We start from the raw sequence: 13,401 nt of genomic DNA on the forward strand, positions 1-13,401 counted from the left end.
ACCTCGTCTCTCGCTCGCCGCCCGACACCAACGGATCTTTCCTTCACCCGTATACGTTTCCTCCGCGCGACGCGTTTCCTCGTCGACCGTCGTCGTATTGCGACGAGAAAATCGTCGACTCGTCCGGCGTTCGGCTGAATTCGAGGACGACGATGATGACATGGAACGGAAAGATCGAGTCGATCGACGATACAACAGCAAATTTATTTACGATAAATATTTCTCTTTCCCCTCCCTTCGATCGTTGCTCGATACTCCAACCACTACGTTGAATCGCGCGACTATCGCCTCCCAACTATATCGACTAGACCAATCGCCTTTGGTTTCGACGACACGCGTCGTTTCCCGTATTCGACATCTTTCCATTTCGAAGGTCGGGCGCCGTTCCTCCTCGCACGTATCACGTATGGTAATCACGCGTGTACGCCGCGTAATAAGCGTTCAGAAACCGAACAACGTTTGCACAATTTCTCTCTCTCTGGATCCGCTCGGCGATTAAGAGAACCAGCTCCAGCTCGGTGGCTACGGTCACACTTGGTCCACGCTCACGTCGAGTCGACTTTTCGCGGCAGGGGCGTTGCTGTTCAACGCGATCCGTTTAACGACAGGGCCCAAATCGTTGTTCAGGTATTCCCTGAATTGTACGCATTTCGCTTTCGTGTTTATATCGTTGGAACTTCCCCAAATGATAAACCCATCGGCGCCGAGGTCCGTGATTTTTCGTAAAGTTGCCTCGAGGTCAGCCTGCGGAGGAAAGAAACAATTCATTTTCGACAATTTTAATCGCCCGCCTCGTTACGAGCCCGCGAGTTTCCAATTTCTCTTTAAAAAGGAAAAACATTCGTTCACGAGATGGAGAGAAAGGAGGACCTTCGCTCACCCTGCTCAAATCCGTGTCCCTTCGATCCTGATATTTGTACCAGTAATAGGGTAGAACCTTCTTTCGGCTCGTCGTCATTTGCCTCGCTATTCTCAACGCCTCCTTCACGCGGCCACCGACCAGGCCCACTCTTTCGCCGCTCGTCAGATTCCATCTCAAGTAAACGGACGGAAGGAGGACGTCTTCCGACTCGAACAGCCATGACATTCTGAATGGGGGAAGCAAACGATTTCTGGTTGGCTTATCGGGCCCGATTAGATAAGACCGTTGTAACTCCCTTTGGGACGCTTTAAAATTTTTCACCGGAACACCACTCTTGACACTGACCCACTTAACCACGACCATTGTACGCGTTCACGGCCGAGAATTCGTAATCTCGTTATCTTAATAATAATCTTCTTAAAAAAAAAAAAAAAAAAAAAAAAACGTTATCGAATTCTCGATCGGGAATTTCACCTCATCGAGTATGCGATGCAATTAATTTCCCGATATGGAATTTCGCTATCGAGCGGGATACGATGGTTGGAAAAAGCTTGGCTTTTCTGTTACGTACTTATCGTTTTCCTGCATGGTGGTTGCTTCGCATTGGGAGCTCGGTTGATTCGGCGTCAGATTGTAGCAATAAGGGTAAGCGTAGTATCCCCAATTGGCGGCCGGCCTCATTCGCTTCGCAGCTTTCAACGTCTCCTCCATAAAAAGTTTCCCATATTTCTCGAACCTTCGTTTCGCCTCCTGCTCCACCCTCTGATCGCCCCAGGACGGATGCTCACGGCGAACCACGTCTATGGAGAGTTTCTTGTAGGGTTGGAGGGAGGCCCAATTCTGTCTGAATATCGGCCTCCAACTTTCGAAATCGATCACCCCCACGCCGGGGAACGATTTGTCCGGGATCTGATTGATCAAGTGGTCCCGAAATACTTGGAGATGCTTGGTGAGATTGCCCAGTTGCGGGACACCGCCGTTTCTCGCCACTACGTTCCCTGGACAATGTTTCAAACTTTCGTTTCTTTCCTTTCCCCTCCCCCTCGTGATTTTTCCGTGATACGCTCATGGAACGTGTGCGTGCGTGTGTGTGTGTGTGCGTGTGCGTGTGCCTGTGCGCGTGTGTGTATTGTTTACCGTTCGAGTCTTTCAGCAACGCCGGGAACATTCCAGGGTCGTAAAGGATCGCGATCTCTTCGCCCCGAAACTTATCCATCCAGTTCTGTAGAATACCATATTTCTCCGATACTTCTTCGAAGCGTAGCCCGTATTTATGGCACATAAAGGTGGGCACGTTCCAGTAAACGTTGAACTCCCGTTTGGTTTTGTTGTTGTCGTTGGGGGTGCTCGGTACGAAGCTGACAGAAGAGAAACGAGGTGTTAGCGAAATCGTGGCTCGAGAGAGTCGAGGCCAATGACACGAATTAGATAAGATATTTTCAGACCTGAACTTGAACGCTTTTTTTGAACGAGTATTTCAGGAGTTGCAGGGATGCGCTTGCCAACATTCGCGTTCTCTTTTTTTTTTTTTTTTACTTTTTTTGCTTTCTACTCTTTTTCCCTTTCTCCCTTCCCCTCTCCCTCTCTCTCCCTCCCTCTCTCTCCGTCCGTTTAAAGAAAAGCGAAACTGTATCCTATATGCCTATATCAACCGTGCCTCTTTGCCGACACGTGTTTCCGACTTATTCTTTAAATGGAAGAAAACGAAAGGGAACGAAGACGAATTTGATTGTTCGCAAGGCATCTCAACGGTTAAGTTACGTGTGTGTCGTATGTACCCGAGTAATAACGCGTTTATCCGAAGTACGGGGGCTAGCATTAGCAACACTCCAACCATCATCTCTTCCGTGGTCACGAGAGGCCGAGACATGAGTCGAATCGCACCGATGATCGCGTTATTGCGTGTTCGAGGAAGCGTAATATCTCGGCGTGCGAATCACCCTGCCGCTTAGTTATTGATTTATCCTGTACAGCCAGATAAGATTAAACGATTTCACGAGGTCCACTCGTCAGAGGTGTTGGTGAATAAACGTCAACGACGTTTGTTACAACAGCAGCACGACTGAATTCCGCTCGATTTCAGGCCACTATTTATTCCACATCGTGTGTCTCGTATTCCCCACCTACGTGTTCGTCAAGCGCTTCGTTCTGTTATCTGCTCCGGGTATTGTTCGGTGATTTCTCGTTTCCGTTTTTCCCTTTCTTTTCTTCCCCTCCCTCTCTCCTTATTAAAGGGCATGCATTGCGCGTTCACGATCCTGGAACGATCGCAGGGAATTGGAGATACGATGGATAATCGGTATACTTATCTGATCAAGGACCATTGTCGAGTCGAGAGCCTTCGTCGGAGGATGGCCAATGGTATTTCCCTCATCACGAATTTGGAACTTCAATTGTCAACGCTGTCACGATCGCCCGTATTTTCCAATCTGTCATATTTTTTTCAAGGATCGTCTTTCGCATTTATTACGAAATTTTACAATCTGATCAATTTCTGATCAATTAGATCATCTTTCGTTCTTCCTTATCGTATATATAGATATATATATATATATATATATATATATACATTAAATTTTCTGAAAGCGATAAGGATTGAAAACGTGATTCTACTAACGATTTTTATTATGGGTTTTATGGTAAAAAAAGTTTGATGGTAAGAGTGTTTGAAACATTAGTGTTTAGATGTTTTTTTTTATTGCAATTGAACAATGTTTCTTTAAAATTAATTCTTACATCGTCCAATCGTGTAGTAGATAGGAATAAGGCTATTTATTCTGTTAACCGCGTTATGACATCAAACGATATAAGGATGCGGGTATCCTATATTTTCACGTTACTTCTGAATTATCTTTATTTTTATTTTTTTTTCTACATTTTGCAATTATATTGAATCTAATAAACGTTATCGAGAAAAGAAAATGAATGCATTTAACGAAGGACGTGTCCTTATTTCGATGTATTAAGCTTATCAATGGGAAATTAAATATTAATTTTCTCCGCGATTATTTAAAGGCCAAACTTAAAATTGATTGTCTCCTCGTGCAAATATAAGTACTATTTATCAAGTTTGGAGGTGATCAATAATGCGTCCTCTTAATCTTAATAGTCGAATCGATTAGACGAAACGTATTACAAGGATATTTACTTTTCTTTCGTGAATTCCTTTTTACACGTTTATGGATAGATAATAAAATGATAACGACCAAGGCAACAATAAATTCCACTTTTCGCCGTGCGAATTTCGTACTAAAGATAAAACGAACAGGTATCTTTTTTTGTTACCTGTAAAGATAATTCATAAAAAACAAATTTTTTATTAAGAATAAATTACTATTGATAGAAGAAAAAGAAGAAGAAGAAAAAAAAGAAAATTAAATCGAACGGAAGAAAAAATTAGGAATATTAATAAAAGGGAATTTCGCATCGAGTGCCTAGAGTTATTTTATATTCGATCAATAAATTTTCTATTACGAGGTTATACGATTAGAGGCAACATTTTTTCTACTCGTCAATAGTTTACGCAATCATTATTTACTCGTGTACATATTAAAGGGTTATGAAGCAATTCATGTCAACATTTCCAGATAAACGATGCACACGAAGAATTTTATCGAGAGCCAAAGTTCGAATAATTAAATCTTTTTTATTAATCAACATTTGAAATTCGAATTGTATCAAAACGAACAACATAGATAATTAGAAATGTTAGTATCCACTGTTTTTAATCACAGGGTTTTCATTTTATCGTTTTACACCTTTTTTTATCTTAAAAAGGCCTTGCGTGTCGGTTGTGTGTTAAATATTGATCTGCAACAACTGTTATAAAGACCTCGACACGTATCAATCACGTTTTCGTAAATGAATATGATGTTCGTCGCGTCGGTTGAAAATTGTTATAAGAAAAGAAATTAATCGCGTTTCCCGAAAACGCGGCTTGTAAAAGATATACATTTCAATAATATACTTATATTTGAACAACACAAATTATTTTTAATGTCGTATTCGGGCGCCACCGTTATTTCCTTTAATGACATTCCTTAAAAACTGGTTTCTTTCTCGGGTTTTATCGCTGTCTAATCGGTACCGGAAACGGATCTTTTCTTATGCAATCACGTGTTTCGAAAGTGCTGAAAATGAAAACTAAATGACCAAAAAAAAAAAAAAATCGAAAATAAAAAAAATAGAATGTTTCGCGTGAATCGTATATGTCATAAGGAAATTTTATTTCGTGCAGGAATACATAGATTGTAAAGGGGAAAGTGTTAAATTTGTGGGTAAAATTGATGGAGATAAACGAAGAGGATAGATAAACAAAGGGATCGCTTTTACTTTCGATCTTCTTTTATTTAAATTTTTCTTCCACTTTCGCTTCGGCATATTTTTGCGATCTATTTAATCAAACAAACGCTGAGGGAAACGTGGAATTTCATGTTAAATAACGCTCAACGAGCTTTCGAAAATTTTCAAGTAACTTTGCGGTCGATGATACCTGTAAGAAGGAAACTTCCTCCGCATGGTTCTTGTAAATTACTAGAGCATATAATAATTATCTACATTGCTCGAGCCACGCAGATACGTATATACACACGTTGTATATGCATACTTCGATCTTGAACTAATGTCATGATCAAAAATGGAGGCGGAAGCTCTCCAAAGATAATATCCGCGAAACCGGCGAATAGAATGGAACATCCTACTTAACTCACTAAAGAAACATCGATTCCTTTCGATTTCATTCATGTGCTTTGGATGTTCGTTCGTAGAAGTCAAAATTATATATTTGTCCCTCCTATTATTATTCTTATAATGTCCGTTTTCATATTTTACCACTTTCATTTTTTTTTTTTTTTAAGCTTGCACGTGCGAAAATTTGTTTTCTACACAACAAACTTGCTGAGCTAGAATTTTATTGAAGCACCAAACCAATTTTTCCAGGTGTCATACTAGGACAACGCCAATTATATAAATAATATTGTAGATTTCCATCGCCTATACCAAACTTTAATGGTTCTAAAAATTCTTTGTTGTCCATTAGATCTAATGCGTTAAACACGTCGAAATCGAGCTGAAAATAAAATATGTAAATGGTATTATCTTCTATTACGATGAAAAATACAAATCGTGAAACTTACATTGCGAGCCGATATCAATGCATCCGTCATAAGATCGATCCAAGGAGTCGCCGTGGATACATTGTAAAAACTATACGCAGCCCTAAGCGTCTTGTGTGTTTGATGATGCATTATGGAGCTCGGTAACGTATAATAACTAACCATATCTGTGATTTTTCCCTCATTTTCTACTACAAAACTATTAATAATCCCGTATTGCGGAAGGAACCAGTGTCGAAACTCCTCAATCGAGAAGATTGGGGCCAAGTCGAATTTTTCCAAATACTAAAATACAAACGAATTTATATAATATTTTCTCCTTCTTTTCTCCTTTCTTCTAATTAAAATATTAATTACTATATATATATATATATATATTCTTGCAAAAATAATTACTTCGGTTAATATTTTATGAGCTTGAGGTATATCTGCTTCAACCAATTTTCTAAATCCTGCTACTTTCGTATTTTCTGGCAGTTTGAATAATTTTAAAGTTCTTTGCATAGTCATATTGCGAGATAAGTGCGAAAACTTTACTTCGATTAATTTCTTTGGATTGAGAGAACGATGCCAATACCTTTGAAAAACGAATTTATGTTTTTATGTTTTTATAAAACGATATAATAATAAATACGAGTTAATAACAAAAAACGATATTAATTCTAATATTGATACGTACCTACAAGTAGCTATTGGTTTTGGCAGTACAACACCAGCAGTATACACAGCCTGAAATATACCTTGAAGGTTGACTCTCCTAGTTATTTCACGTATTAACACGGGCGCAACTCGTTTTGATCTCAGTTTTTTGTGTACACACAAGAAATTTATTTCTACCATCTTCTGAGTGCTAAAAAATTTTTTTTACATTAACTAATAAGAAATGGATTAAAAATAATTCGATATTTACTGATTATAAACACGTAAAGTAGCTGGAATAGCAGAAATGAAACCAACTAAACGTCTAGTTTTAGTCACCCGTACACCACAATGCCATTCTTTGCACCATCCAGGAGATTGCAATGCCCTAAAAAACATATTCCATTAAAGATTCATCGTAAAATCAATTTTACATTTTATAAATTGATATTTTAATTACCATTTTAAAAAATTTGGAGGATAATCAAATCTAAACATAGCATCATCATCTTCCACATAATTTTCGGATAATAAAGTATACAATTCGCATAGAACTAATGGATCATCAAGATTTAATGTATCCCATTGAAAATCTGCTGGTAATGAGTAAGGTTCTGCCCTGATAGATGTTTTGTCGGATTCAATAGGTTCATTTTTAATTATTTTTTCATCTATAAAAATTTTATACAATATAATTTTATCAAGATATTCTTTTACCATCGACGAATAAAGAATAAGTATGTTGCGTTATTTACCCATTTTTGGTACTGGCTGCGTACTCCAAAACTGATAAGGCTTTTGCATAGCCTCTTCTTGAGTTTTGGCCGGTTTTTGTTGTATGTTAAAAACTTCCATCGCCATTTGTATATCTTTTATGGAAATATTACACGTGCTATGCATTTCATGTTCGTCTCTGTGGCCAACATGGTTGTGATTTTCACCAGTGGCATGCGCCATCTTGTTCTTCTTTTTGCGATGTCTCTTTTTTGAACTAAATTACAAATTATTTTCCTTTTATTATCTCATATATTATATATTATATAAAAAGGAACAATTTACTCACACATAAAATATAAATGTAGAATTAAGAAGGCAAAAACAAAGGAAGAGGATGTTGATAAAAATTTAAATAAACATTATTCATTTTGAAATAATTTTTAAGTAATAAAAATTTTAACGATTGATGTTGTTACACATAAAATTATTCTTTGCGAGATTAAACGTCAAAAATACTACATATATGTATGTTCTTGCATTAGTAGGTTACTCTGACTCATAAACATAATTCTAAAACGTCAATTCAAGGTAAGGTCTGTACAATAGTATAATGCAAGGAACTTTCTATTATTTTGAATTAATAATAAAAATACAGTTCATGTCACACACATGGACACAAACACAATTATATAACGGATGACAAGAAATAACTTTAAATTGTGCCTATGGTATTGCCGGTCATCCATAACGCGCATTTACAGCAAACCAAATCAAGAATTTATTAATCACACCAATAGAAATTACACGAGCAGCACTCCTTAAGAATCGGTTGAACGTTCGCTCACCTTGCAGATTTTCCATCTTTTTCGTGAATTTCATCCTTCTTAGCCTCTCGTTCCACAACTTGACTCTTTTCCTCCATTTTAATATAGATTTTGATAATGCGCATGTGCCGAATATAGTGGCTCCGCCTGGTAGAACTTAGGTGGAGAACAAATAGGTCACATGACATACGCCATGTTCGTTTCTTCGAAAAGTCGAGTCCGCGTTCATCGGTTTAAATAAATTGAATTTTTTAGTGAAAAGTCGCAAAGTGTTAGAAAAATTGTTCAAAATAGTTTTTATGTGATCCAGGGAGTGTATACCGTATAAAATTTTCGTTCGGTAACGTGTATCGTGCGCGTTTTCGTGAAAAATATTCATCGGGTTTATGAACGCTGATCGCGCGTTAGTTCGAAATAAATTTTTTCGATTATTCATCATAATTTTCATTGAAATTGGAAAATATCGTATTATAAAAGTGCGACGGCACAGCATTGGTGAGGATGAAGCAAAAGAAAGTTTCAGAAATCGTATTCAATCGATTTTCCATGAAAAAGAAAACGTGGGAATATTGGATGACGCGGGATCTTCAAACAGCGAAAAAAAGCAATATGGCGTTGGCAATTGCGCGGCAAATTTGGCAGAATAGATGTGATTCATTGGTATCGTCCAGTCTACATCTTCCAGTACAACGTGAGTGAAAAATCTATAATCTTTTTTAAAAATTGTTATACATATTGAGTCAAATTGCACATTAAATTGGTAATATTAGTATTATCTTTTCACAAATGAGTAAATAAAAAAATTTCTCGAGTTATATATAGATATATAAAATTTTTATTATCGTATCAATTTGATATCAAGCAAAGAAATAAGTTTGAAAAATGAAATATCGAAATAATGATATTAAAACGGAGATTAAGAAATTTGGATTAAAATTATTTTTCTTCCCGACAATAATAATTCAAACTTTGAATGCGAGATACAATTAAATTTAAGGATCGTAAGAATAAGATTATTCCGTCGAGTGCCAGTCTGACAATTATAGTCTTCTTTATTTCATTACCAACAGTATTCTTACATCTTCATGCCGAAACAATGTATAATTTCTATATCATAATATATATTCATTTATTCATTTATATATTTATTTATTTATTTATATAATTGTTAATAATTGTAATAGCAGTAAATAGTCTGTAGTAGGCGAGTTTGTAGGTATGTAAACAGCTTTTAGGTACGCGTAATTCCAGTTTATCGATAATTCAAATCCCGCGTGCGTTCCGCTCGCGTAATTCATGATTTGCATATCTATTTGTCAAACTGCGCACGGGAGGGAACTCCTCCATTTGTCGGTGTGCCGCGATATTCCAACTTTTTCCCCTAAGAAACTCGATATAATTGCATAAAACTGAATCGAAACTGTAAAAATCGAGGAGAAATTGATTTTTGGATGAACCTAACAACCACGCTCACGTGATTTCCATTCCGTGGATGAATTGTATAAAACAGGTTACTTCCAAGATGAACAACCAAAGAATAGTATTGTAACTCGCGTGATAATAAATTGATAATTATAGTTTTATCAAGTTTGCAAACGTGTCGTTAAGAAGTAGCAAATAAGATAGCCGGAAATATAATGCTACCGCACAGAAGTAATTAACAACTTCTTTTCGCCTCGAATGCATAATTACGAATTTATTTGAACTTGCAACTGTTAATTAAAGAACTCGATTAATTAAGAACTTTCGCGTAAGCTGAATCAACATGTTTTTACTCGTTCGAAATAAGAAGTAAGAAAGTTTAATCATAGGACTGGTTAAATATTCGACTCGGGGATCGATTGCCAGATAAATGAAGTCTAACGGAATACCGTCGAGCGTGAACAGAAAAACGGTAGGAAAGGAATGATAGAAACGATTTGTTACTTTATTTGTCGAATGAAACGCATGGTCGTGAATTGTACGGGGAATTCACAGCTTCACTGAGCAAGTGCCTTGAGGACAACGATCGATCGTTGTTCCACCAGGTACTGAAATTCAGAATGAATCAGCAGGGAACAGCGAACGTTTCATTTCTCTCTCTCTCTCTCTCTCTTTTTTCCACCCCTCCTCGAGAGGAGTCGAAATGAAATTCCGCGTGTCGAACCAGGGCCTTTTAAAACGCGAAAACAATACGGACTTTTCCACTTTTACGTATCGGTATTCACTGTTCGATCGAAAAAGAAATGCCCGTGTGCGTTAAAATTAGTTGCATGGAAGGTATTTGATTTTCCTCGTTTCTCTCGTTTGGCACTGCAACTCTGTAGAAAGTATATTATAACACGATGGAAGTTCATCGATCGTTTGAATCCACGAACTCCAACTTACATCTTAATTTCTTCCGCGCGCGCGCGTGTATGTATGTATATATATATATATATATGTATATCTTTCGTTCCATTTTTTATTCATTTATTTATTATTATTTTTTCTTGTTTTTCTTTTCTTTTCTTTTTTTTTTTTTCCTTCTTCGTTTTCTAACAAGGCATAGCAACTACGCTACTACGAGAAGAGAACAATTCCTTTTTCCATCACTGAGAGTCTTTGAATCGGCCCTCGGTTATATTATACGTGCTATTCAGACAGCGCAGGATTTGTCGGAAGGATCCTGAGCGACAAACCCTCCTCCCCTTCGTTCGGGGATCGGAACTCGGATCGGTTAACGAAGGAAATAGAAGACGAACAGACTCCTAATTTCACTATATTACGCCGTAAGAATAACTCGATCGTTCGTGTCGATATATATCGTTCCCCGCAATTTATTCCGCGTCGTCGTTAGGGATACCGGGACGAGACGAGGTGGAAATGGAAATCGATAGGGCAAAGATTTTCCGAAGCTTCGCGAATAGAATCACGAATAACGCGAAAGAATGTAGAGATGATGATGGAAAAAAAGAAGAAAAGAAGAAAGGAAAAATGGACGCGCTATCAGTCGAGAAGACGTAGAGAGTGTACAAGGGTATAGAATCGGTCGTTCCGCTCGGCTAAGAAACAGACAGATCTCGCGGGAGACGCGAGATTTCAATTCACGTCCCGCGAAACTCGTAGGAGAAAGGATGATTCCCGAGCTGCCTGGTGCGCGTGTCTTCTAACTAGAATTCATCCGCGTTGCTGCTTCCTCAGCAATGATATGCATAGAAGAGTGAGGCCAGGAGCCAGAGCGCGCCGCCACCCCCGTAGAACCGGTTGCCCTCGACCCCGTTCCTACCGGGCCGTTTGCGTTTCGACTTGGATTTGGCGCGCCGTTTGCGCGAGAAAATGGCGTTGGTGGAGTTGGTCGGCGACTCGATGTTGCAGTAGCTCAGGTCGCAGCAACTGATGCAAATCTGGAACGAAATAACCGAATTTATTTCACCCGCTCGCCCATTCTCTTCTCTCTCTTTCCCCCCTTCCGTTCTTCTTCTTTCTTCCCCTCTCTTTTTCCTCGTCAAAAGTTTCGACCGGTGCGCATAACGGTGGAAAAGAGAAAGAAGGCCAGGCACTTGGAAAAAATTCGCTATTTCGCACCTGCTGCGTGTCCACAGGGATGCAACCGACAGAGGCAGGGCCGCATTCCGCGCTGCTCACACAGCTCTTGCTCACCTGGAAATGGAAACGCCGTTTTTCGCGTTTCTCTACGAATCATCGTAAACGGGGGAACGTGTGCACGGGTTGTTGATCGCTCGATCGTCCCGTATGCGATCGTTCGTGCGTTCGCTCTCGATCTTTCGCGAGGCTCTCTCTCTATTCTTTCTTCCTCCCTTTCTTTCTTTCCTTTTTTTTTTTTTCGTTTCTCCAGCGATTGTTCGACCAGAGTATCGATTCCCCCCTCGTCAGAATTCGCATCGCCACTCCGTTTCTTCCCCCACTCTGTTTAATTTCTAGATGTTCGATTTTCGCGTATACAGAATGTTCATCTCGGTGATTGATACCGGGTTCTTTCTTTCTTTCCCGAAACTTAGAGAAAAAAAAAAAAAAAAAAAAGAGAACCCTCCATCGAGATTTCCACTTAAGCTTCTCGCTCGAAACGGAACGAGAATCTATCCCGGTCGGATGTTTGGAAAACGCTTTATACCGTGTCATCTGCGAATCTTCCCACCAGGCAAGCGGTAACGTATCTAAGCATTAATTAACCGATCGACCGAGCGGAACGGGATACCGAGACCGCCTGTACGCGTAGAAGGGAACCGCGAACCGGGATAGGCTCCCCTAATTGATTCCGATGTTCATAATTGAAAGAGTGCTTAATCGGGATACGCTCTTAGGAGAAGACATGCGAATCATTACTCTTCCGCCGTGAGTTCGCTTCCTCGAGTTTATCCATTAACAAACCGAACAGATCGGGGAATCGATAATGCGTTTAACGCTCGGAGAAAGATGGAGGGAGGAACTGTTGGAAAATTTCGGATTAATCCTTGCTCGGTTCTTTCGTAAAGACGTGTTTCGTTGAGACGTTTGGAAGGAAAAAATCGTGGCGAGCGAAAGGAGCGTAAAAGAAAGAAAAAAAGAAAAAAAGATGGATCGATTTCGATCTCGAAGCAAAAATTTCCTCCAAGATCCCAAGTCTCCCCCTTTCCTCGATGCTCAAGTCGCGTCAATTATGCAAAACTCGTCCCCGAATGGTCGGTCGAATCGCGAGGGGGGAAACGAGGGGGGGTCGGAGTTTTCCGCCCTCCTCAGCCGCGAGACGGCCAAAACTCTAACTCTAAAGGTTTCTTGGCAGCTACTCCCTCCCAACAACTGGTTAATCGCCTCGCCTCGCTCGGGTCGAGAGTGTGGGCAGAGTGGGTGAGAGAAAAGAAAATTTGCTTGCCAACACGCTATTCCCACGGCTGTCCAAAATGTGCAGCGATCTGCAGAAGTCCCGGCCGCCCGCCGGACACGGTGTATCTATCGCCCATTCGTTGCACATCTGCGAACAAAAGGGAGGAGGGGGGGAAGAAAAAAGTAGGGGAACGGGACTCGAATCGAGTCGAAACGTTGTAAGCACGTTGGCCAAGCGATCCCCGCGAGCCGATCGATCGGAGGAGCGAGTCCAAAAGTTCGACCACAGTTTCCACGCTGATTCCGCGTTATATAAGGGGAGGGGAGGGGAGAGAAAAGTACGAAGGAATTCCTCGATTCTCGCCGATCGATCCGAAGAGTCTGGATAACACGGAGGACGTCCGCGATGGAGACGAAACGAAATTGGGGAGGAAAGAGGGGAGGGTTGTTCCTTCGATCGAAC

General features: G+C 39.8%; 3 protein-coding genes across 11 annotated transcripts in view; all 3 read right to left on the reverse strand.

The window, feature by feature from the left end:
- Positions 1-185: 185 nt before the first annotated feature.
- LOC107998690 (hyaluronidase) lies at positions 186-3,708 on the reverse strand. Its single transcript, XM_017058097.3, has 5 exons — positions 2,641-3,708; positions 2,000-2,220; positions 1,434-1,860; positions 881-1,088; positions 186-744 (listed from the first exon to the last, which is right to left on the reverse strand). Exons 1-5 carry the CDS (start codon positions 2,730-2,732, stop codon positions 529-531), a joined length of 1,164 nt encoding a protein of 387 aa, XP_016913586.1. The 5' UTR covers positions 2,733-3,708; the 3' UTR covers positions 186-528.
- Positions 3,709-5,188: 1,480 nt separating this feature from the next.
- Positions 5,189-8,336, reverse strand: LOC107998760 (glycylpeptide N-tetradecanoyltransferase 1). Its single transcript, XM_017058196.3, has 8 exons — positions 8,178-8,336; positions 7,371-7,606; positions 7,076-7,286; positions 6,887-7,003; positions 6,656-6,826; positions 6,373-6,553; positions 5,998-6,261; positions 5,189-5,930 (listed from the first exon to the last, which is right to left on the reverse strand). The coding sequence occupies exons 1-8, from the start codon at positions 8,279-8,281 to the stop codon at positions 5,772-5,774; spliced, it is 1,443 nt and encodes a 480-aa protein (XP_016913685.1). The 5' UTR covers positions 8,282-8,336; the 3' UTR covers positions 5,189-5,771.
- An 841-nt stretch (positions 8,337-9,177) lies between these two features.
- The window catches only part of LOC107998754 (uncharacterized), a 47,211-nt gene continuing 42,987 nt past the window's right edge, over positions 9,178-13,401 (reverse strand). For 7 of the 9 annotated variants that reach the window (XM_062084688.1, XM_017058185.3, XM_017058184.3 and 4 more), the window contains 3 exons: positions 12,988-13,086; positions 11,703-11,777; positions 9,178-11,521 (listed from right to left, as the gene is read on the reverse strand). In XM_062084688.1, the coding sequence (XP_061940672.1) occupies positions 11,315-11,521; positions 11,703-11,777; positions 12,988-13,086 (381 nt within the window). In that variant the 3' untranslated portion in view covers positions 9,178-11,314. The remainder of the gene's footprint in view (positions 11,522-11,702; positions 11,778-12,987; positions 13,087-13,401) is intronic. The other 2 variants (XM_062084692.1, XM_062084691.1) reach the window with 1 other exon arrangement.

The sequence above is a fragment of the Apis cerana genome, linkage group LG14 (assembly GCF_029169275.1).
Source record: "Apis cerana isolate GH-2021 linkage group LG14, AcerK_1.0, whole genome shotgun sequence".
In the NCBI taxonomy this organism is placed as follows: Eukaryota; Metazoa; Arthropoda; class Insecta; order Hymenoptera; family Apidae; genus Apis; species Apis cerana.